The 23,115-nt window shown below is 41.7% G+C and overlaps 1 protein-coding gene across 1 annotated transcript in view; it reads right to left on the bottom strand.

Moving 5' to 3' along the window:
• Positions 1–1,945: 1,945 nt before the first annotated feature.
• plxnb2b (plexin b2b) overlaps positions 1,946–23,115 on the bottom strand; it is a 116,762-nt gene continuing 95,592 nt past the window's right edge. Inside the window, exons 20-37 of the mRNA XM_047333197.1 lie at positions 22,796–22,993; positions 21,148–21,327; positions 19,568–19,704; positions 18,024–18,124; positions 17,473–17,702; positions 16,226–16,407; positions 14,138–14,204; positions 13,486–13,632; positions 12,283–12,439; positions 11,325–11,425; positions 10,243–10,327; positions 9,630–9,781; positions 9,198–9,358; positions 7,221–7,368; positions 7,007–7,071; positions 6,685–6,760; positions 5,613–5,687; positions 1,946–5,060 (exon numbers count right to left, since the gene is read on the bottom strand). Coding sequence (XP_047189153.1) covers positions 4,956–5,060; positions 5,613–5,687; positions 6,685–6,760; positions 7,007–7,071; positions 7,221–7,368; positions 9,198–9,358; positions 9,630–9,781; positions 10,243–10,327; positions 11,325–11,425; positions 12,283–12,439; positions 13,486–13,632; positions 14,138–14,204; positions 16,226–16,407; positions 17,473–17,702; positions 18,024–18,124; positions 19,568–19,704; positions 21,148–21,327; positions 22,796–22,993 — 2,367 coding nt within the window. The 3' untranslated portion in view covers positions 1,946–4,955. The remainder of the gene's footprint in view (positions 5,061–5,612; positions 5,688–6,684; positions 6,761–7,006; positions 7,072–7,220; positions 7,369–9,197; positions 9,359–9,629; positions 9,782–10,242; positions 10,328–11,324; positions 11,426–12,282; positions 12,440–13,485; positions 13,633–14,137; positions 14,205–16,225; positions 16,408–17,472; positions 17,703–18,023; positions 18,125–19,567; positions 19,705–21,147; positions 21,328–22,795; positions 22,994–23,115) is intronic.

Below are 23,115 nucleotides of genomic sequence, written 5' to 3'. Positions count from 1 at the left end.
CCCTGCCTGCAAACGCTCGGCCCTCTTTAGTCTTCATCTGGACTTCTGAAACTGATAAGACCTCTACCCATATTGGATTTGCTGGCGTTCTACCTTTTGCTCAGAATTAGCTTAGAAGAAATGACCTCAAATACCATGGGCCTATGTTTTCCTTGAGGCCTATGTTCTCCTTGAGAATAAGTAATAAAAACCTAGCAATTAATATATCTAACTTCTTTTAAATATTGTAAAACATTACGCATCAGGTATTTTGAAGTCTGCTTAATAATTATCTTCAGTTTGGAGTCATTGTGCATGTACATTTCAGTCATTTTCCTCCAATTTAACATAAGATTGTGTGCTATTCTATCCTTTTGGTATTTGTGCTTGTATATTTGTGGCATGTAAGTCTGCACCGCCCAAAGAACAGTTGACTTAAAACAAGTCAGCTGGAACTCGCCCATTAATTTAACTGCCTGCTGATTTTTACTTGAATCGCTCTAATTTAAAAGAGTTTAAATTCAAACCACTCCAAAATCATGCGGGTCTAAGTGTGTTAAAATGCATGTTAGCCTACTTTAATTGGCTCTCAGGTGATCACTGAGCCTAGAGAGCCCTGGAGTCAGTTGTTGGCGGGGTTTTCAATTATTCATCAGAACAACTGTTTAAAATGACACAACACCATCATTGTTTTTACGCTCACCAAGTTCTCCTCCTCCTCCCCCTCTCTCTCCCCAAGGCAGAGGAAATCAAAGCCAAATCTCATTAGAGGGTTTGCAACACGTGGAGGTGCAACACAACCTGCTGGTAAACACAACCATCTCCCTCTGAAGGACAGGCTGGCTGCTGTGTGTGAAACATCACAGGCAGGAGAACAGGAGCCAGCAACATGCAGATTTTAACGCAATTTATTCTGAGATCGCTGCAAAGAGGCCGACATTAAACAATTACTCTTCTTGTGCAGTATCATTGATTTCTAGTCACTGAAGGCCACGGCAATTTATAAAGCACTGTGCATTGCACAGAAAATAATGTAGACTCCCCAAATGATGTAAGCTGGATGTCTCGATAGAAATATAAAGTACAGGAACTGCTTTTGATTTTCCACCAGTGACCAAGGATAGTGTACAAGATGCGGTGCTTGCTACAATCAAGTGTAACCTCCTCTTCCTGTGGCTGCAGCCCTTGAAGTTGCTCCATCTGTTGCTGCATCAACGGTCTGCTCAGTCAGAAGATGCCACGCGCCGGCCCCTGGTCCGTCTTTGATGCCTCCACCCCTGCACCGGGAATTTGTTGAGCAGTCAGATGAGGCAATTTAGCCTTTCATCTTTTTTCTCTCTCTCCCCCCTTTCCAATTTCATTCTTAGCTGTCAGTACTTAATTAATGTTTTCGCAGCGATTTTTCAACCTTCACCACTGGTGACAGAGATGCTGCGCGGCTATTTACATTATCAACTCATTTCAAGAAGCCAGACCTTGGCTTCTCGTTTGTATTCCGTGCCTCGTGACGGGAACCTGATGTGGCATTTGAAGAAAAAGCGCCCGCCATCACGGGGGTGTGCTGCATGAGAAGACCGATGCTATCGAGAAAGTCATTGGGGGTCATAATATGCAAGAATATCTGCGATAAGACAAAAAAAAAAACAACCGTTGAAGTTTAAGCACTTAGCCCTCTCCTTCATAAAGTGATTGATTGGTTGGAATAGGAGATCATTTTCATAAATCCATCAAGTACTACTTGCATGTGTATAAACTCTTCAATGAATGTAGGGTATTTTAATGAGCTGTATAAATACCAAAGTCTTACAGCAAATATTCAGTTCACTTCAACAAGAAGTTGGCTACCGGTGGCAAGTGTTACTCAATCAACCAAGATGATTTGAACTCATGCAATATGCATGGGAGGTAAGGGCCCAGTTGAAGCAAATCAATATTCTAAAAGTGAAAAAAGAAAACACAGCAGCTATGGAGGGCGTATGTCTCTGAGTTTATTCACGGAGGAGTGTATGATGAAACCTGTGGGTAACTGCTCCGTCCACACACAACCGTTGTAAAATTAGGTTCATCCAGTGCGACCAGATCAGGTACACGATCGAGAATCTTCTGAGCTGCCGCGGATGGGGAGGGGAAAAACGTTGGCTTCCATTCATGGTCCTGTACTGAAAATGGAGTGACCCAGTTTCTTTTACCATCAAAGCACATTCACAAGTTTCAAAATGGAAAAAAAGTCTCGACAACTGCACAAACAGGGTTTTTTTTGTTTTGTTTTGTTTTTTTTGTCCCAGGACTCAATGCATAGGATTATACAGTTAGAATACAGTATTTCAACATGTTTTACAAAGATTTATACGGTATAGCAAACGAGAAATAAAAATAATAACTGCACAGCAGTAAGAAAGGTCATTTGTCGAGTATAGATAGTCATTTTTCGTACACACCGTGGAACAGCTTCGAAACACTGGGCAAAACAATTAACACAGTGGAACAATTTTGCGCTATATTCAATCTACATAAGGTTACCCTTTTGACTTCAGACTAATTTGGGAATGCCAGACGTTTTCAAGGGAAACCCAAATCACATTGGCCACTGTTATACATTTAGTCATTTTGGCTTTTTTTTTGTTGCCTTATCCACCAAGGTCCTACTAAGCACACACCACAGACACCCAAAGGAAATGCACACATCAAAACTGCAACCATAAAAGAAATCATACTGAAAAGTATTCAGCCTATTGGCACGCAAATGGCTGCAGCGGGGCATCTAGCATTTTAGACGGCACACATAATATCACAAGTCCAAATACATTGCTGTGTCTATAGCACTATCGTCATCATAATCACCTAGGTTAATTCAGAAACAATATATATTTATATATATATCATCCTATTCCATAAGGCACATTTTCGGTTAAAGAAATGCTCTGAAAGAAGCGTCTTGCATCAACTGTCAGTGAGAGAGGAGTCAGCAGTAAACAACAGCGGAGACAGGGATGGAGACTGCAGTCGGCATGCAATTAAGATCAAAAGCCTCCCCTGCTGATTCCATTATACAGAGTGCCACTCTGCACTGCGCTGAGTGGGCAGTGCCAAGTGCTGTTGGTCAGGATGCCAGGGTGCCATGCTGAGACTGCAGGCAGGCAGGCAGGCAGGCAGGCAGGCAGGCTCGAGGTCTGTGCAAACCTCTCTCTAGCCAAGGCAGGATCGTTAACATTCTGGGGTCTCCGTCAGCTACACACATCCGTGATCAGATACAGGGAGAACAATTAAATCATCTGTCAACAGGATAAAAACTGGAATTTAGGGATAAAACGTGGCGGCGTGTTTAATGGCCCAAGAAAAAATATTCCTACCCTGTCAACACCTCGGCTCTGACACTGACATATCAATATTCCAATTATTACAACAATTATGTACATGATTGAACCTGGCCACCCCCCCGACATCATACAAAAAGACTAAAACCACTGTAATTTGTTCAAATCGTTCCATTTAAGTACCAACCGCATCTCTGGCAGATTATTAACATCATATGCAATAGGCTCTTTCGTAGCTGGCAGAATGCTTGATGATTATTTGGAGCATTATAAGGGTAATATTAAAAAAAAAATTGCACAAAAATCATATACACTAACAAATGCATAAATCACTTTGGAAAATCGGGTAACATATTGCTGAATTACTACTGAATGTGAATCCATTTAGTGAGCTAATGCAACAGTTGAAATGTGGCTCATGGTCTTCTGACATTATTGCAAGGCTAATATGAGTGACATGGCTCCATGGCAGAATAAAGTTGCTTCTTGCTGACATTTTAAGAAAAGGTTTTTATAGCAAATAAAAAAAACTATCTGAAAACATTCATTAAATGAAATGTCTTAAAAAACTTCCCCCGTGTGCTTTAGTTGAAGTGGAATGTATCATGGCACTGTACAATAAAGGGAGACGGACTGTGCTGTTGTTGATCCATGAGCACAAATGGCGATCCAGCTTGAAGCTGAATCTCAGCCAAAAGCAAAGAATGTAACTCGAATGTTTCTGAAACTACTCGTGACCTGGCTTTCACATGAGCCGGTACATTGTTGGATGAGCCAGTGGACAGTTTGGACACTGGTTCATCTAGCAATGTACTGGCTCATATGAAAGCCAGCGTCCCTATAACAACACTGGCACTGTAACTAATGTTGCAATGCACAGTGTCCTGCACCCTTTGGTCTCTGTCTAAAAGCTCAGAGCACAGGCTCCAGTGTGTCACGGGGTATGGGGGATTAAAATGACAGAAAGCAGGCGTCCCGTCGCCCTCACGCCTGAAAGTAGGCATCCTGTGTGTGCACACACTCCCACACATTCATACACACACGCACGAGTTCAGCAATGCACGCTCTTGCTCACACGCACTTCACACAGACATTGACGCGCACACACAGGCGATTAAAAACACTGTCCGCACCACAAGGTGATCCATTTAAAAAGATAATTTTTTCTCTCCTTATAAAGCTTTCCGCATAAAGACTGCACGATACAAAAAATATATAATACAATTCTTAAAACCTTTTCTACATTGAAAGAAATTGAACATCTGATTATCTCCTATGCCAGTGCTCCACAGAGGGGCTTAATTCTTAGAGAGGGGTCTCCCGCACTGCATTGTGGGAGCCATATTCTGTGAAGCATGAGTGAGCGCGCAGACCTTTAAGGTTTGGCAAGTTAGCTTTAAGGCGTACCTATAACAGTGTAACCCATCATTTTCTTCCCCTTTTTGCTCTCTCTCTGCATTTCATTAGTCCACCTTACTCCACAGTACAGCGAATTGTCCAAGGGCCAAGTTGTACAATATACACCTACAGTTCACAAGTCCCTTCTCACCCTTCCTTATTTCCATGTTTTATTCTCTGAAAAGAAGAAATAAGCCCCCGTAGTCACTGGCAGTATCCTACTATTCCCCTCCCTCCCTCCCTCCCTCCCTCCACTCGAGGGGGTTAGAGATCAGTCACTTTGTTTTCCAGGGCGGCAGCTATCTGCTGGAGCCGCAGGGTCAGCTGTTTACTCTGGGCAGCCGGATCCTCCTCGAGAGATGCAATGATCTGTAAGGAGGGAGGAAGGTGAGAAGGACAGAAATGGGGGACAATGAGGGAGGGGTGGGAAGTCGCAATAAGCAACGAGAAATACAAGGGACAAAGGATTTGGGGAAGAACGCGGAGAAACCAGGAAAGGGAGGATGGATGGATGGAGAATTAGCACAGGACAAAGAGAAAGGGGTGGAGAGTGGGAGGAGAGGATGGTGTTATTCGACTTCGACAAGTCACGTCACATGAGCCGTTATTGTTTGTGAGCCCCACTTAGGGGAGACTGACAGCCCCATTTGTTTATCCAACTTGTTCATTAGGTTTTGTTTATCCCCTTTTTGTGACCTCAAGTGGCAATGCACAATGGACGCTTAAAAATCAATTCCCTGAGCAATTTTCCAATTCACATCCCACAGAAATGCTTTCAATTAAAATTTCATACAATCACTCTTCTGGCATATCAAGAGTGAAGAGAGAGAGAGAAAAAAGAAAGGCAATAATGTAGTGGGCAGTAGTGCATTCAGTGGAATAGCCTCCTTTGGGTGCGATAGGAAAGAGAAGGCCTCTTACCCCATCATAGTATTTGCTGGCGTACTGGTAGAGCTGATGGAGGGCCACTTGTGTGTTCAGTTTGTCTGTATGAGACTGGAAAACAGAAATGACAGTTTTAAGGTTAAAGAGAAAATATAACTAAACCATTAGAGTTGAATGAGCAGGTTGCTTCTTCTTCTTCCTCTTCCAGGTTTAAAAAAAATGTGTCTACTTGTAAAGGCTGTTATTGTTAGCTCACGCACATCGAAGTTATAATCCTTAGAATTTAAACATTTCAAACACAGCTTTTTTTCCTGGCAATGGCCATTTAACTTTTTAATACACCCTTGGTCTGTACCGGACTCATTCTTCAAACAACCCCCATAAACACCAAAGCTCCATGTCTGCTGATTCTGCCTGTGCAAAGCATTTTAGGATCATATCACTGCAACAGCTGTTGACACAGAATTGGTTCAGATTTGTAGCTGTGGCTGCAAAGTTTTCCAAACAAAACCTACTAGAGGCCTTATATTCCCTTTTTAGTCCAAATGAAATAGGTGAAGAAATAGAAACCTGACGTTTTGCCATCTGAAACTTTAGTTCAGTATCTCAAATTCATTCTGACTTTTTGTCTGTAATGCATAAAGAGTTACCTTTGAAAGGAGACTGGGGTTATGACAGCCTTTTTGTTTTGGGTACATTATTTAGGCTGGTTCACAAAAACAGGGGGCCTCTGGTAAGAGATTAATGTATTTACATTCAGTAATTAACTCTCTTTACAGTATTTTTCATTGTTAATGGCGGAGTTTGTCGCTCCCGCACAGAATTACATGACCGAGGGATTCATAGCCTGTGGAAACTTCAAGGAAGAAGTTGACTACGACTCCCGAGGTGCATTTGGGCAAGAAAAAAATCCAATCAACAAGCTTAAAATTGTGTTGTGTCGCATGTACGCGGGGAGCAAGCAATTATGATGTTGGTCAAACTGATTACACAATCTGCAGCTTACATTTAAAAGTGAATTCACTCTATGAGATCACGTCGTCGCCAATCCAACCAGCAGGGACAATCTTAAATATGCAACTTTAATAGGAGAAATGGTGTTTCTCACCCGTGACACCTCTGCCAGATGAGTGTTCATGTCTTGGTCACTGACGGGTACCATCTGCCTAATGCCCTTGTAGTAACTACACACACACACACACACACACACACACACACACACACACACACACACACACACACACACACACACACACACACACACACACACACACACACACACACACACACACACACACACACACACACACACACACACACACGGAAGAGATGGTGACCACCAGATTCATTAATTGTTATTGACAATTTTTTTTTACAAGAAGCATTTTCAACAGCTCGAAAGGAAACTGTAAAGTGCCATCAGGACTTACTCGTCAACCATCTTCTTATAGGTGGAGATCTCCTTTGCATAGAGTAGTTTGTTACTTGGAGAGTCCTAAGGACACAGAGTGGACACATCAGAGCAAACACTGGTACTTTAGATTAAGTGACCTTTGACATTCTCTTCTCACTGCTTTTTACTTCTCACGTAACCCCCGGTGTCCTCATCTTTTTCATCTTTCCTCCTCCCATGCATCCACTCACCCGGCTGAGCTTGTGCTCGCTCTTCGTGCAGGCATCCATGAAGGTCTGGGCGATGACGGAGAGCGAGGCGTCCACCACTTCAGACACGTGGACGTCGAAGGTGAAGTGGGGATTCTTGAGGATGTTCACCCAGAACCGCAGGGGAAGGCTGTGCCGACCAAAAAAGAGAAAGGTAGATAGAAAAAGAGGACAAGGAATCAGTCTATCGTTGTGGTTGTTATCATCCTTATTGCTTCAGAATGGGGGAAAATCTCATCAACCACATTACAACTGTGAATTCATTTGAGTCAGGGAGGCATTTCATGTGTGAGAGCACTTGCCTGGGGTGCAATTGAGTTCAGTGCGAGATAATAACAGGGATGGAGAAAGCCTTTCTGCTGGGTGTCAGTTTATTCAGAACAATACACTCGACTGTCAGTTTATATTACCATTTCATATAACACTGACCTCTGTGAGAATTAATGCCGTTCAATGAAAAACGCGGAAAACTTTTTCCTACAAACAGAGCGGATCGACCCTGGCAGAGCATAGGAACAAAGAGTGATTAGAAATACTAAAGTAACACCAAAACCTTGACCTTTAAAGTTCCTGTGCAGCCTCACAACCTAAAGGGACAACTACATAATGTGATGCTCGTGTACTATTTTGCCTTCTGAGCGGGAAAAACAAGCTCCATACGCTTCTGTCCAACCTGGTGTCAGCTTGTGAATTCAAAAGAACGCCCAAAATACAGCAGTTTCCAAAAACCCCTCCTTCCCGATCAGTGCGAATGCCCCTGCCATCTGAGACACCAAACGCACAACGTGTAAAATTCATACTGGTTTGGTAATATCTCCAGGGAAGGCTGCAGAGAGGATACAATAGAAGCATAAAAATAGCAATGTTTCTGTAATCACAGAATTAAATTAGCTTGGGACATAATTACCATGTTTGTTTGTTGTTATGCCTTATAGACACACACTCATATTTAATACATGGCCCTGACTTGATTTGATAAACAGAACGGGTGGATGCCGACTGTGGTGTGGAGTGCAGTGAGTAATTAAATCGCTCATCTCCTGTCCTTGTGTGGGTGCTCTCTTGCTCGCCTCACGTCAATCACTGGCATCTACATGCAACACGTCGTCTTGTATTCTTGAGCCTTAGCCGACGTGACACTAATTTATGCACTTAAATGTCACATGGGAGCAGGGGGATTGCAGATGCAAACTAAGTGAGCTGAAATTGTGCATTTGTATTCAGCTCTTTCTTGGAAAACTAGTAAGTTTCATTCCTTGGAAGAGTTACTGTATCTCCGGCACAAATTTGAGGTACTTGTACATGAGTAATTCCATCTTAGGCTACTTTATACTTCTACTCCACTAAATTTCAGAGGTAAATTTTTGTCCTTTTTCCTCTCCACCACATTTAGCAAATATTCAGATTTCAGACTGTTTATTAAAAATACAATACATTGTTAAAGATTAACCAGCGGTGCACAGTATTTTTGGCATGAGATCAATAAAAAAAAAAAAGCTGTCACAATGTGTTAGAATGGCAATGAGTTGTTATCGTTAAGTGTTAAGAGGCCAAGAGAAGCAAATTATTCAATATTTAATTGAATTAAAATGTTTTTCTTCTTTTGTACGCCATTAATCATCTCACAAGTGGTTGGGAATCACTGGAATAATTAACCTTTATATAAAAATTGGAAAAACTAACTCCACTTTGGTCAGCTATAGCAATAAAATGTTAGTTTTGCATTGTTGCGTCAACAAAACATTTTAATAGATACTAATATGCAAGTCACAGGGGGCATCTTTCTACAGAGGCAGTGCTTTTACTTCTGATACTTCAAACTTTCAAGCACTTCTTGCTGATAATACTTTTGTACATTTAATTTGTTGCATAGGTACTTTCACTTGCTGTTTGCAGCACATACTCTCGCACTTTGACAGTGACTCTCCGTGTATGCAATGTAAGTGTGCCGTACTTTACCTATTAGTCTTCCAGATATGGATGGTCTCTTCATCCACGTTGTTGTGTTTCAGTGCCTGTTCATCCAGGAAGTCAAAGAAATATTTGACGGCCGGTGGCACCACTGCCCCGGAGCACAGCACGCTGCGGAAGAAGTCGTCCACAAACTGCTGCAGTGTTCCCTGAAAGGAGCCACAAAATACTGTGAGGCAGAGCAGAGCCAGAAATATTTAAGTCTTGAGGCGCACAGTTATTTCCACCCAGTGTGAAAGGAGATATTCAGGATTTTCTGAGAGTATTTTTGCATTTTCTCCCCTATCGAGAACCAACCTTGCCAAGATGCCATCAATTAAATGTGTCTTTTTCACTGAAAGCCCTTGCTGGAAAGCAAAACTTGTTATTTGCCTATAATAAACAAATGTCTGATGGAATACATGATTTCTTTCTTTGTACCTTGACAGAAAGGAGCCGCGTTAGATAGATCTCTGTAATAGCTTTGGTCATCGACTTGTCCTTTATGCTTCCTCGTTTAGATTTGATCTCATCCAGTTCGTCCGCCGGCCTCACCAAATGAAACACCTTGTCATCTTCCAGCAGAGCATTTCCTACCAAGGCAAGACAAGACTTTTTAAACTCTCCTTCTAATAATTCCACTCCTCATTTATTCATGCACGCCATCGCAGAAAATATTCAGATGATGAAAAATAGGAGGATGTTTGTCAACTGAATTCGAATGCAAAAAGAATATGCAAGTACACGTTCTAAACAATCAACTATTCTGAAATGAACATACAAAGGCTAAAGATAAAAGTGCATATTAATTCAGCAACATCTCAAAGTGCATTTAAAAAAAAGAAGAAACATGTATTAGCATCTCAAATGAGAGCGGGGATGTTGACAAAAGCCCTGGGGAAAGGAAACAATGGGGGAATTTAATTCTCAAGCACACATCTGATCTTTGCTATTTTGGGTTCAACAAGTGTGTGTGTGTGTGTGTGTGTGTGTGTGTGTGTGTGTGTGTGTGTGTGTGTGTGTGTGCAGTATGTGTGTATAAGGAGACACTTACGCTCTTCATGGTTTTCCTGGTTCTGGTCATAGTTCTGCTGAGTGTGGAGCACTCTGGACAAGACTAATGTGGCGTTATCTCGGACCTGGAATGCACAGCAGAACACGACAATAAACACACACACGGAATTGAATAGAAACTCTGACTGAGGTCAGCAGTCGTTTTTTCAGTGCAGAACTAATTCATAATCAATCTGATCGAGTGGACAGCAACACGGGGCCTTTATTGGGGTATTTAGAAGCCATTTTCTTTTGGCGTCAACCCATTATTGACCCCACAAATACTGTGATTAGCACTTCTCTGACACGGCCAGTGAATCTATGGCAACGAGGCTCGGAGAACAACCGCAAGACATCGGTGGGTGGGATGAAAGAAAGTTGAGTACCTTTTGAAAGAGAGGGATTAAAGTGGCTGAAAAGGAGGACAAGAAGAGGATATCTGCGAGTGACCTTGATTTTCCCGAGGATCAATACTGTGCTAAGAAGATTTTAGTGGTGTTCTGTCGCCATTGAGGGCTGACAAGAGCAAACCAAGACCAGACACTTTCAACTGCCTGGTCGTGAGAAATTTTAATTTCAGGCGTGTTGCTGAGCTTCTGAGGGGAACATTGAAGGAAAAGTGTTTTTTCAGGGGATTCCTGGGATATTTGATTTGCGGACATGAACAGGTTTACCTTTCTGTGAAACATGTTTTTTGTAAATGCTCCATCTTGGCCACATCACACAGGATGCAGGAGCCCAGAGAAAAAAACAGGTTTTTACACGCCCACAGTGCTCATCGATTGGCTAGTGCAGCTTTAAATTGTATAAAAAAATCAGACACTTGTGCAATTTTGTCAAAATAAAACAGAATTCATGAAAAATAATCTGGTGTGCCCTGGTGTATTCAAATCTAAAAATCTGCAGCAGCTAGATGACATACAGAACTGCTGTGACACAAGAGTGAAAATAGGCAACCACATTCACATCCACACGCCCACACACACTCTTTCATTTCCCCTACGCCTTGTCACATCCTCTGCTATTCTCAGTCTTCCTTTTTTGAATACATGTCGCATCAAGACACATTTCATCAGTACTCACGTTATAGTGTGCCAGAGTGTTGATGCGTTTCCACCTGCCCTCTTTTTGGGAAGTTAAGTCCAGATCTGACAAGATCTGCCCCGTTGATCCGGGGCGCCACTCTGTGGTGAAGGCAGGAGCAGAAAGTCAATCAAACAAATGAAATTATCTGCGAGGTGGAGAGGAAACGCAATGTTTGGTGAATTGCTTTTAATCATGGGTCACTGTAATCCCGAGGATGTGCCATCATAATGTGGTCTTGAATTCTCCCTGCTGTCTGCCCGGCTCTCTCCCTGGGGATCTAGTGAGGCACTTGAGCTGATTTTGGGTGAAGAACTGACACATCTGTATTTTCTGAATAATTCAAATCTAATTCTAAACTGTGATTTGCACTCATACATTTTCAGTTTATGAAAACCTCACACCGCAGCAGACCTGAGCTCAGCGCCATCTGCGACATACAGTATGATTCATTTGCAAGCAGCACCAAATACAAGGGGGTTATCTTTGTGATACAGCATGAAAGAAAAACAGATCTCTGCTTATCTAAAATGTATAAAGGAATGAGATCTACAACATGCGTGGGAATAAAAATTGCTTTGATGTTGGAAATGTCTACAGAGCTTCAGCCTTTCAAGTCAGTCCCCAAGGTTTCTGACTACAGTGGTGAGTGAAACTTTGTTTTGGGATGAAGGCTGTCTTCACGTTGCTGACAATGAAAAACTTCTCAGCCTCAACAGAGCGTTTTTTTTTTTTTAAATTCCATAAATAGAGACAGAGTGAGAAATCTGTAAGATTATCTATGACATGAAATAATTAATTAATTAGGAAATTAGGTTCTGATTTAATAATGAGTGAATTTCACTCAGGACTGAAAGCCTCCATTTTGACATCTTTGCCATTTAAACGTTACATCATTCAACATTATTGTTTCCCGCTCCGATCTGTCCTCCTCCTCGGTGGCCCTTCATTTACTCACCCAGCGTGACGCTGTCAACCTTGGGCCGCTGGGAGTACGGCAGGTTCCTGTAGACCTGCTCTATGATCTTGTCTTTCACCTGCGAGATGGTGTCACAGCTCAGCACCTTGACGGGCGTCACATCTGGACCCTCACCATGCACCAGGACTTGCAACGTCTAGAGAGAGAGAAAATAAAAACCACACATTAGCATGTGCAGTTCAGACAAATATGCAGAGATATTTAAACATGACCAGAGCCCCTAGCCTCCCACACACAAACGTATACCCACATTCATTGGATGTTGTCGCCATGGTAACCAGGTTTCCGTAAGCACACACACAGAGTGACACCTGGGGGGGGGGGGTCTCCTGCTGAGGGAGGGGAGGACTCCTGTCACCTTGGCCAGCTACTGACCAAGGCTCAGTGGGAGCATACTCTGACCACCTCGCCTCCCACACTCAGTCACTGTCAGAAACTAACTAACTGACCCCTCGACAGCAGGCCGGCCAGTCGCAACACCAACTTCATCCGCCCGTTTGTATTCAAAGTGAATGAGAGAAGCACGCTGTGAAGTAAAGCCAATAGGAAACGCTGCCTGTGAAATCAAACTCATCGCATTTTTCCCCCTCAGTAATTCAATCACAGACGGCGATCCATCACGACGGGAGACGTGTAATTCAGGCTAATTTGATAATTGTGCTCGACATCGCCATTACCCTCGGGTCTTTTTATTTGTGCTGACTTTAACAGAAAACAGCTGTGTTCAAATTAGCTTCCAATATTGAAACAATACCGACGCGAGACACACAGGCTTCTCCTGGCTTCTTAAAGCTGCCCGAATGGATACAGAGCAGGTTGGAAGGTCGAGGGGGCTATGTGGGAGTGACTTGTACTCGTTTCTTGCAGAAACTTGTAGTACTTTCAACCTAAGCCGTGCATTTCACCGCTATATTGGAATATGTTGCCTGTGTCGTTTTCAAGCCAAGAACACTGACACTGAAAATGGATGTCACACAAAAGCGGGCAGTCGCCTGGGGATTTTTTTGTGTGTGGTTACCATAGCAACTGAACTGTGCGTGCATGCACGCGTGTGTGTGTGTGTGTGTGTGTGTGTTTGTGTTCCTCACCAGGCACAAAACACCAAGCAATCTCAAAGCAGTGTGAGCAAATTTTCTGACTGGAGTTTTTATACAAGTGTTTGTGTGTGTGTGCCCATCTCACCAGGACAGAGTACTCTACATCGTCGCCCAACAGGCCTGTGTCGTTGAGGGTGTACTTGGCTTTCTTCACTCTAGCGTCCACAGGCCCTTTCTCGATCTGGTGCTTGATGGCTCGGAACAGTTTGTACAAGGGTTCGCCTGCAGAGTCCTGGTACACACACGTACACACGTACACACACACACACGTACACACACACGTACACACACACACGTACACACACACACACACACACACACACACACACACACACACACACACACACACACACACACACACACACACACACACACACACACACACACACACACACACACACACACACACACACACACACACACACACACAGCACATTAGCAGTTTATAAGAGAGACAAATGCACATTATCAATACTGAGCACTAATGAAAGAAATGGAGAAATCCATAAGCCAATAAGGTCATTGTATGCATTTTCTTCATTAATAATACATTTCATATATATTTAAATGTTTGGACTACCATCGACTAGAGTGATAGTTAACATAAGCGCTGCAGCAAACAATCATCATGGTTTGTTATAAGAAACTATCATTTTCTATCAATGAACTAATCTATAAAGCTCATGTTATCATATTACACTTTATACACTGTAAGTGACCCACAACCCCGGTGCTACCTTCAAAAACTGGTAAAGGCAGATAGACATCCAGTTACACAGCATCCTCTCCACCACCGTCTCTGACCTGGAAAAACACAGGATGAGCAGCTTTTGTCACTGTCAGAACAAAAGTGAGTACTTTTGGTGCAGTAATGCTGTATGTGGTGCAGACATAACATTTAATCAATGCATCAGAGAAAAAATGGGACAAATTTTGTCATTATTTTCATATTATGTCACTTAAAGTTTCGATCTATAAGACAAGAAAGTTAACACTTCAGGTAAAACTTAAGAGATTATTTTATCTGCATTCTCTTAAAAATCCGAGACACTGATTTCTGACAACGGTGCTCCTGCAACGTAGAGACAATTTCTGCACAGATGGTCAATGCCATTATATTTTTTATTCCAAAACTCATGTCAGTGAGAACTTGACATATCGCCCATCCTAATGTCAGGTATCCACTGGTGGTGCCTATTGTTAGTTAGTTGTTAGCATGCCTAATTAGATGTCTTGTATATAAGGAGGCCTCTGTTGGCACAATGGCCTAATCAGCATAATGAGCCTCTCCATTGGGGGATAATTAAGATGTGTACTTGCATAACAGCCAGTCACAGTTTGCCTAGGCATAACCGACAGTTCAGACCCCCCCCCCAGCAGTGATGAGCGACTGAACTGTTGGTCTTGCTTAGGGAAGAGAGGCAGCTGTCAGTGGATGATTCGACCTTGACATGATCATTACAGTTAAGACAAGAGTAAAGAACAAACAGCACTAACACATTCTGGACATAACTTTCTTAAGGCTATTTACTTCAATCAAATCGGTCAATTGAAAGCTTTACGACTCTGGTGCAACAAATACATTATGAATTATTGCCAACAGAGAATACACTGAGAAATGTATACTCGGTAATATCGGAGAAAGGCATCCACAGTACGTTTCTAGGTTAACAGTTATAGTTTGGTAACATAACTCCACATCTCCTCTTGGTGAAATGGGCTATTATTAAACCAATTTGTTAAATGTTGACTGAAGAATAGTTCAGTTGGGAAAAAGCTTTCTGATTGAATTGAAATCATCCTGATGCAGCTCCCAGAAAACCAATATCCTTTTTGTTTGTGTATTCAGGGAAATCAAAAAACATTATGGGCCAAAAGTAATTTTTAGCCTGCGTCCCATTGGTCAAAAGTTACAGAATAAGAAAAATGAATAGGATGATGACGGGGGACAGCGAGAGAAAAATTATCCAGCAATTTATGGCGTGACTGCAAAGAGGGAGAAAACAGAAGGAGAAACAGAAGGAGGAAGACTGGAATAGATCAAGAAGTCATCTGGCTCTGGACAGTGTAGCACAGTATTCAGTGAATATTTCAACTGAAAACATGGCAACAGAAAGAAAATGCTCCAACACATCTTGAAATGAGTCCCATCTCTTCTAAACAGATTGATAATATCAGTGCCAGGGCTTAGACGTGGGGTGATTCTGATAATAGAGCTGAGAAATAAGGATCGCTCTCAATCGCAGGACGACAGTGGCTGAACAAGAGTGAGAATGTACACTCATGTTAGCGGCTCTGTGAGGATGTACAGTACTGAGGCTCCGCTCCTCTAAAGCTAAATGCTATAGTGCTAAAACTCAACAGAATTGTGAACATGGTGATGTTTAGCAGGCGTAATGCCATGGTTACCTTCGTTGGCATTCCATCACACTATACTGTGTTAGAATGCAGTACACTTTCAATTTCACTTTACAGGTATTTGGTAAGTTAAGTATTGGGTAAAATAAAAATGTGATAAAACTCTGAGGATCATAGCTGTCAAAAACATTTCACTCGTAGACACACATGTCAACCTCATCGTGTACTAGAGGAAGAGCCACAGAACATATACGGACAAATCCTCTGGGGAGCATGAATGTCAATACAACATTTTATGCAATAACATCCTTTAGATGTTGAGATATTTTAGTGCATGAAAGAAAAGTGGGCCCCCACTAGGCCGACACTACCATTGTCAAAAGCGTCCGAGTTATGCAGTTGCAATGATACCACATAGCATCACCGCACCTCTGGGCTCTGAACTTGGCACGGACAGTTTCACTCACCTGCGCAGCATGAGCTTGGGGTTCTTGCTGTGGACGTATTCCTCCATCAGCTCCAGCAGCAGTGTTCTCATAATGTCGGTGTAGTATTCCAGCTTGCCGTGCAGAGCCACTGTCAGCAGTGAGGCAAAGTACACCTTGGCCCTGGCGTTGAAGTCTTGACTGCGCTCCAGGGTACGGATAAACTACGAAAAACCGCACAGGCGGACAAACAAGCAAAAGTGACGAGCAGAAAAAAAGGGAGCAAATCCAACATAAAATGCTCTTCAATAATCAAGAGACCAATGCTAGTGAAGAAAACAATTATCAAGGTAAATCATATCTTGTAAAATGCTGCGCCTTTGAAAAGACACCAATTAGTAGGAGAGGAATCACCCGCACGTATGGAGTTAACACCTCAGAGGCCGTTTCTGTGCCAGCAGTAGTGTATTATTAGGAATCTTCACACGTCTCTCATGTCCCCCGCTATGTCTTCTGCTTCTCACTTCTAACACTGTACTCCACTAAGTAAAACATTACGCACTCCCCAAATCAAGGGAGGGTCTGCCTGAAATTTGAAATAGATTATAGGGACCTTACAGTTGCCTGGGCTCGTGACAGATTTTTGAAAGCGTGCGGAGATGTGCGCCGCTGAGGTTAATTCACACTTGCGACTGTGAAATGAAAAGCTTTTGCGAGCAACAAAGTATTTAAACTGCCAGAAAAAAATAAAAGCAACAACGAAATTCATCCTGCTGCATTTTAGATGACGATTCCCTGTGTAACTCTAGCCTCATGGCTCCGGGCCATGAATCTCTTCCGTCATCCCAACACGTATGAGTTTAGTCCAAAAATAAAAATGTTTAATTTGTAAGTTTTAAATGAGTGAATCAATTTTGTTTTGAAAAAACAAACTATATATAAAATAAAATAATAAAACAGCTCCTGTTGTTTGGATATTGCACATGGCCATATTCAAATTCAGATACTTTTTTGATTAACTCATCTGCATATTGGTCGTCATATACTCCAAGTCAATTTACATATAAACAGATACTGGTTATTATGTGTAAATCTAGACTGATGTTTCATTTGCTCATGAGTCCTCGGCCATGCTTGCTAATAATTGTGAGGCTATGTAGCAGCATTTGTGAAGCTCTAGATCTACACACCTTTACAACGCGGCAGCGAAATATGTTTCTGCCGACAGTATCAGACCACAGATGACCACTAATGGACAATACATCTTCTTTTATGTGAAGTATAATTACATTAATGAGGAAGGTCTTGGAGTTCAGGAGGTTGGAAAACTGGTTGAGCGCTTGGCTCACGATGGCCTTCCGTGCCTCTGGGATGTCCAGCTTCCCCGTGATCATCACATCGTTGGCACCATCCTTAGAAGGCAGGAAGAAGACGCGTTCCGTGTAGGTCTTGTAGTCGAGGAAGGGGATTCGTCCCTCGCTCAGCTCGTTGGTGTGGTCCTCCATCTCGATCATCAAGTCTGCGAGACAGAAACAAGAGTTCCACTTTAAGCTTGTCATTTTTCTGTGCTGCTCGTCCGTCTTCATTTTTCAGGCAGAGCTTTGTCGGGAACATAATTTCAGCCATGAGAGATTGTTTTACACGACTGTTACTGCGTAACCGCTTCTCATAACGATGATAACATAATGTCAAACTGGAGAATTTATCTAATTCACCGCAGTACAATGCATCAAAGAAATGTAATCAGAGCACTTCATTTCCTTATGAGCTCCTTGAGAGACATGGATCCTTTGAGGGGCACTAACGATCCTGCTGATCTGCAAAGTTGCACCGTCGGTACCTGTGAATTCTTTCTTGCAGCGGTCGCGTACACTCTCCTCCAGATTCTCCAGCTGGTGTTTCACCTTCTCATACTCCCTCTCTGCCTGCTGACTCTTTCTCCTGAACGGACAAACAGGTGGACAAACACAACGCGGGTGTCATTAAAGCAAAAGTCCTGTTTGAAATGAGGTATTTCAAATTTAAGTTTAGGACGGAGAACTCTTACAGGCGGCAGACAACGTCATACGTTTCACAAAAATTATGACTACCGCAGCTGTTATTCCTGCACTTTGGGAGTGCTGTTCCTGATGTAGGTGTTTTATGAATATCTAGCAAAAAATCAGCTTAGGCTTAAATGTATGATTACCTGTGAAACATATGTGCATGTGTTATTGGAGGTGTAATGTAAGATGATAGAAAAAATTAATGGGTAAAGTTCTAAAAAGTCGCAATGTATGAATCAATGTCAGAAGACAGAGAAAATATGACATTAGATTAATATTACTAGACTGTTGTTCTTTTTACCTTAAACATTTAAAAACATGCTAATGGTTGACACTGACATGTCACTAACTACAGGAGAATATGTAAACTCTTTATTTTCTGCATCATTATTAACCACTTTCCTTTAATCATCACATAGATAAAGCACATCAAATAATAGAGGGCGGGCAGTTCCCGCAGTCCCCCAGCAAATCAAGGCAACAAGACTTCACTGAACAGAAAACCATAATGATCTAAACAACATTATGTAACAAAGGATCGTCAGTAGGTTACAGCTCAGAGATGAAACAGACGTCTCGCTACAGCTCATTATTGATTTGTTGGCCAGTTTTAGTGGGTTGATTCTGCTGCTGAGGATCAAAACAGTATGAACTGAAGACACTAACCCTCCTGTAACCTGTCACCTCTTAACATGGTTTTTATCATCTTAAGAGGTTTTTTTTTAAACATTTTCATAGGATTTGCTAATGGGAAATGTTCAGACTAATGACATGTTTCAGATGTCTCCTATTCATTAATTCTGTTTTGGGGCTCAAAGACTAGAATAGATTTTTTTTTAAAATGTCTGTACTCGGGACATTTTATGCAGCACTTCCCCTCCCAAATCCTCAATTAGTCTATTTTGATTACTGATATTTGAGTTCTATAAAAATATTGTTCATTAAAAACATACTGAAAGTAAAATTATCTTTGACTGTGCAAGTCCAGTTTGTAGCAATAAAGAAAAGTTACCAATTCAGGGAACTAGATCTAAAGCAAAAATATGAATTCATTTAGCAAATATTGTTATTATTTTCACATAGGCAGGAGCTGAGTCCATGGGACCCGGAACAGTAACAAAGAAAAGCCATTTTCACAAGATATAAGGGGTAACAGATAAAAAAAAAAGTCAGAGTCTAGGAACCAACAGCATAGAATATTTAAATGTTTGTTCGTTAACTATTTGACATTTAACCGTTCAGGGTCAACACGTTCAGATAATAATGGTTTCTAAAGCTCCTCTACTTTTTGTTTTTTGTTTTGGGGCATGTGAAGTGAACCTAATAAAGCTCAACTTACCTGTAGCAGTAGAGAGAGATAGCGATGATCATCAGCATGGGCACAATGACAGCAGGGATGATGATGTAGAGTGAGGATTCATTCTTACTCTCGTATCGCACCGAGCCGACCACCCACTCTCCCTTCCCGAACTTGATCTGCAGGTATACACAAAGAGAGGGAATCATATTATCTGCACACGTGCTCCACATTTTATCCAGAGATATTATTTTTTTTTCAGGAAGGTGCCAATGGTAAAGAATCAACAGTGTTAGAGAGGAAACTGGGGAATGAGGAGAATCTTCATAATTGCCCGCAGTTCTGCTAAAACAGCTGTGGGACCTTTCAGTATTTCTTTTTTGTCTAAGTGCTGCAGCAACGTTCAAGTTGGTGGGCCCACATTAACTGAACAAATGCATAAATGTATTGTGTTGGACACTTTATAATCAAGCTTTTTACCATATACAGCTTGCTCTATTGATGTGTGCTGTGGTGTCACTTCTTTATACAGTGCACAGCCACACATGTAAAACAAAAGCTCACTGCGGGGAAGTGAGAAGGGGTTAGAGTATTCATCAGGGTCTTGGCTCGACTATAATTAAATGTAATTATAAAGGCCTGTAGCTACAGGAAAATTGTTCAACCAGTGGAAGAGATTTGGTCTCAAGTAGCACAAAGGACACGCCTAGAGAAATGAAGATTCACGATGCGTGCATGATTTCATCTGCAAGTCTGTACATATCTGCAGCGGTGGAATGTAACTCACCCAAGTATTTTATTTGAGGTACTTGGACTTTAGTTGAGTATTTACTTTTCATGCCACTTTACACTTCTCCACTTCATTTCAGATAGAAATATACTAGTCACTGCTCTACGTTTATCTGTCATCTTTGCTAGTTAATTCACAAATTGAGTCTTTTGCATACAAAACATAAAGGGTTTATAAAATATGAGGCTTCATTGTAGATTTAACTACCCAACAGTATGATGTCACGATTTCTACACATCTGAATGTGGAAATTATTTCTGCTTTAACCCACCCTGAGCCCAGGTGTCACCCTGAGCCCATCTTCTGTCATTATTTGGTGCTACAGAAAGAAAACAAAATTGACCAAATGTGACAAACAATCAATTGGAATGTACCTTGATAATCGTTTAAATCAACATGTAATGGTTCCAAATCCCAAGGTGTGAGAATTTTTGCTGCTTTCTCCACTTGGATAATTGGATCTGTATTTTGTAATTTTGAGGTTTGGGCTATTGGTTGGACAAAAGAAGCATTGTGATGGAGAAATGACCCAGAGTAATTGTGATGGGCAATTCTAGCAATTGTCTTAATTTCCATAAACCATCATCATCATCTACAACAGTAAAATGTAATAATACTGACACATTTTCACTTTTAAAACTTTAAGTACATTCCCCTGAATACATTTACATAGTTTTACTTAAGTAACATTATAAATGCAGGCCTCTTACTAATAATGGAGTATTTTTGCAGTGTGGTATTAGCACTTTCACTGAGGTAAAGAATCAAAATTCTTCCTCCACCATTATGTGTGTGTGTGTGTGTGTGTGTGTGTGTCTGTGTCTGATCTGACCATAAGATCCAGCAGCTCTGGTCGGGTGTCTCTGCGGTGTCGTCTGGAGCGAGCGCGGGGCGGGGTGGACGGTGGGTCCAGGAACAGCTTGTCATCCTGAAGCGTGTTGACCAGACAAGAAACATCGCCCACGAACGCTTGAGCCTCCTTGGCCGTCATAGCTTTGGAGAATCCCCGACCCTGCAGGGGGGAAGAGCAACTGTAATGCTCAAAGAGCCGTGATCGAACAGCATGGGGGGAGGTGGGGGGGAATTAATTACTGACAAACCATCAAGAAGCCGCATCATATGTTGAGTATTAAAAAACATTATTGTAATCGTTTTCATTTGTAATGGGTGGAAAGTTTATAACAGTGCTTCGCTGTTCCACAAAATTAATTAGAAAGATTAAGATTATACTCGTTGTGAGCACATAAGTCATTTCTTCCTTAAATCACTTTAGGCACAGCTCCAGTCAATCCCAGAGCTCTGGCACCGGCAGTATACACTTTGACAGATTCTGCAGCCCACTTCTATATCTACAGACATGCTTTCAATTATCCTAATGCAGTCTGGAATATAAGAAAGGTGAAAATAGCCTGAGCAAACAAGGAGAAGAGTAATTGAAAAAGCCTCAGACCCTTTTTGTAGAAGCCTTTCCCATCTAATTTATCGGAAGTGTGTTTACCCAAAGAAACCCAAAGAGAAAATACAGCAGAGCGCTGAAGCCGACATGAAGCAATGACAGCCTATCAGAGGGAATCTGAACCATTTTGATGATGAATTAATTGGTTAATGGGTTCAGCTTCTCACTTGGGATGTGCATGTCTTTGTCTCATGTGATAATGATTTGATTCATTGATTGTACGCTTCTGTTTATTTTTTTCTATCTTAATCAATTGTTCTAGTTTTTGTTCTTCACATTACTGGTCATATTGTGTATTAAAAGAAGAATTTAGGGCCAACAAGCTTGACATGCTACCAATTTCTATACTAATCAAGTTGTCAGTGAGACAAGAATTTAGAAATAATACTGTCTAGCGTTTCTTAATCCATATATACTTCAGAGCAGCTACTACAATGTGTTATTATGTTTAGATGTTATACCTCATGACAGGTTTAATGTTTTACACCAAAAAAAGAGGCTTCTTCAAAAGTGGATTGAGAAGTTTTTAAGTCCTAAAGAGACTAGAGAATAATTCACAAAAATAGTTGAATTTTTAGGAATAAAAAGTCACAGTTTTCCTCCTCAGAAGTCTCATTTGTTTATGACGTCGTGACCTGGCCTCTGTTTTACAAGACGGATCTTTACATTAAGAGATATTTCTTTACCTGTTCATAAGTTAGGAGTTAAAAACCACTAATCATTTGCTAATTGCGACTCCTTATTTACATTTTCCTCAGTTCATTAGGAAGCAATCACACAACTGAGCTGAAATAATAAATGTGCTGCAATGTGGCTAATTAATATATGCAATGAAACTCAATCATTGCGGCTAAAGAGTGAAAATGTGGCACAGCAACTGCAGTTCAGCAAATTATCCATTTCTATTCTCAAGTGAGACGATAACAACATTTGTCTTAATTCCTTCACACAAATTAGGCAGTTTGCTCAGTGCTGTCTTAGTACGAGTGCAGCATCACAGGAAGCTGCGCGGTCTTGCACTCACAGTGACGATGATGATGCTGGCCTCGGTGATGACCTTCTTCGTCACTTCGTTGAAGGAGGGGTCGGGGTGGTAGTCGAAGGGCTTCAGTTCCTTCACCCAGTTGTCCAGTTGGATGTAGGTTCTGAAGTGCTGGTTCAGGGAGTTGTTCATCGCTGGAGACTGAAACTGGATGACTGTGTCGTTCTTCTCGCGGGCGTTCTGAAAGTGTCGCAGGGAGGGTCAAATGTCATAACTCAAAGCAAACGGTTAAATGGTGACATTAAACATACAAAGTGAGCAAGACGAGACAAGACATGAAGGAAGAGTGAGCATGGTTTAGT

Source organism: Scophthalmus maximus, chromosome 7 (assembly GCF_022379125.1).
Source record: "Scophthalmus maximus strain ysfricsl-2021 chromosome 7, ASM2237912v1, whole genome shotgun sequence".
Taxonomy (NCBI): domain Eukaryota; kingdom Metazoa; phylum Chordata; class Actinopteri; order Pleuronectiformes; family Scophthalmidae; genus Scophthalmus; species Scophthalmus maximus.
Note: the sequence above shows the minus strand (reverse complement) of the source record. Positions and strands in the feature narration are given on the sequence as shown.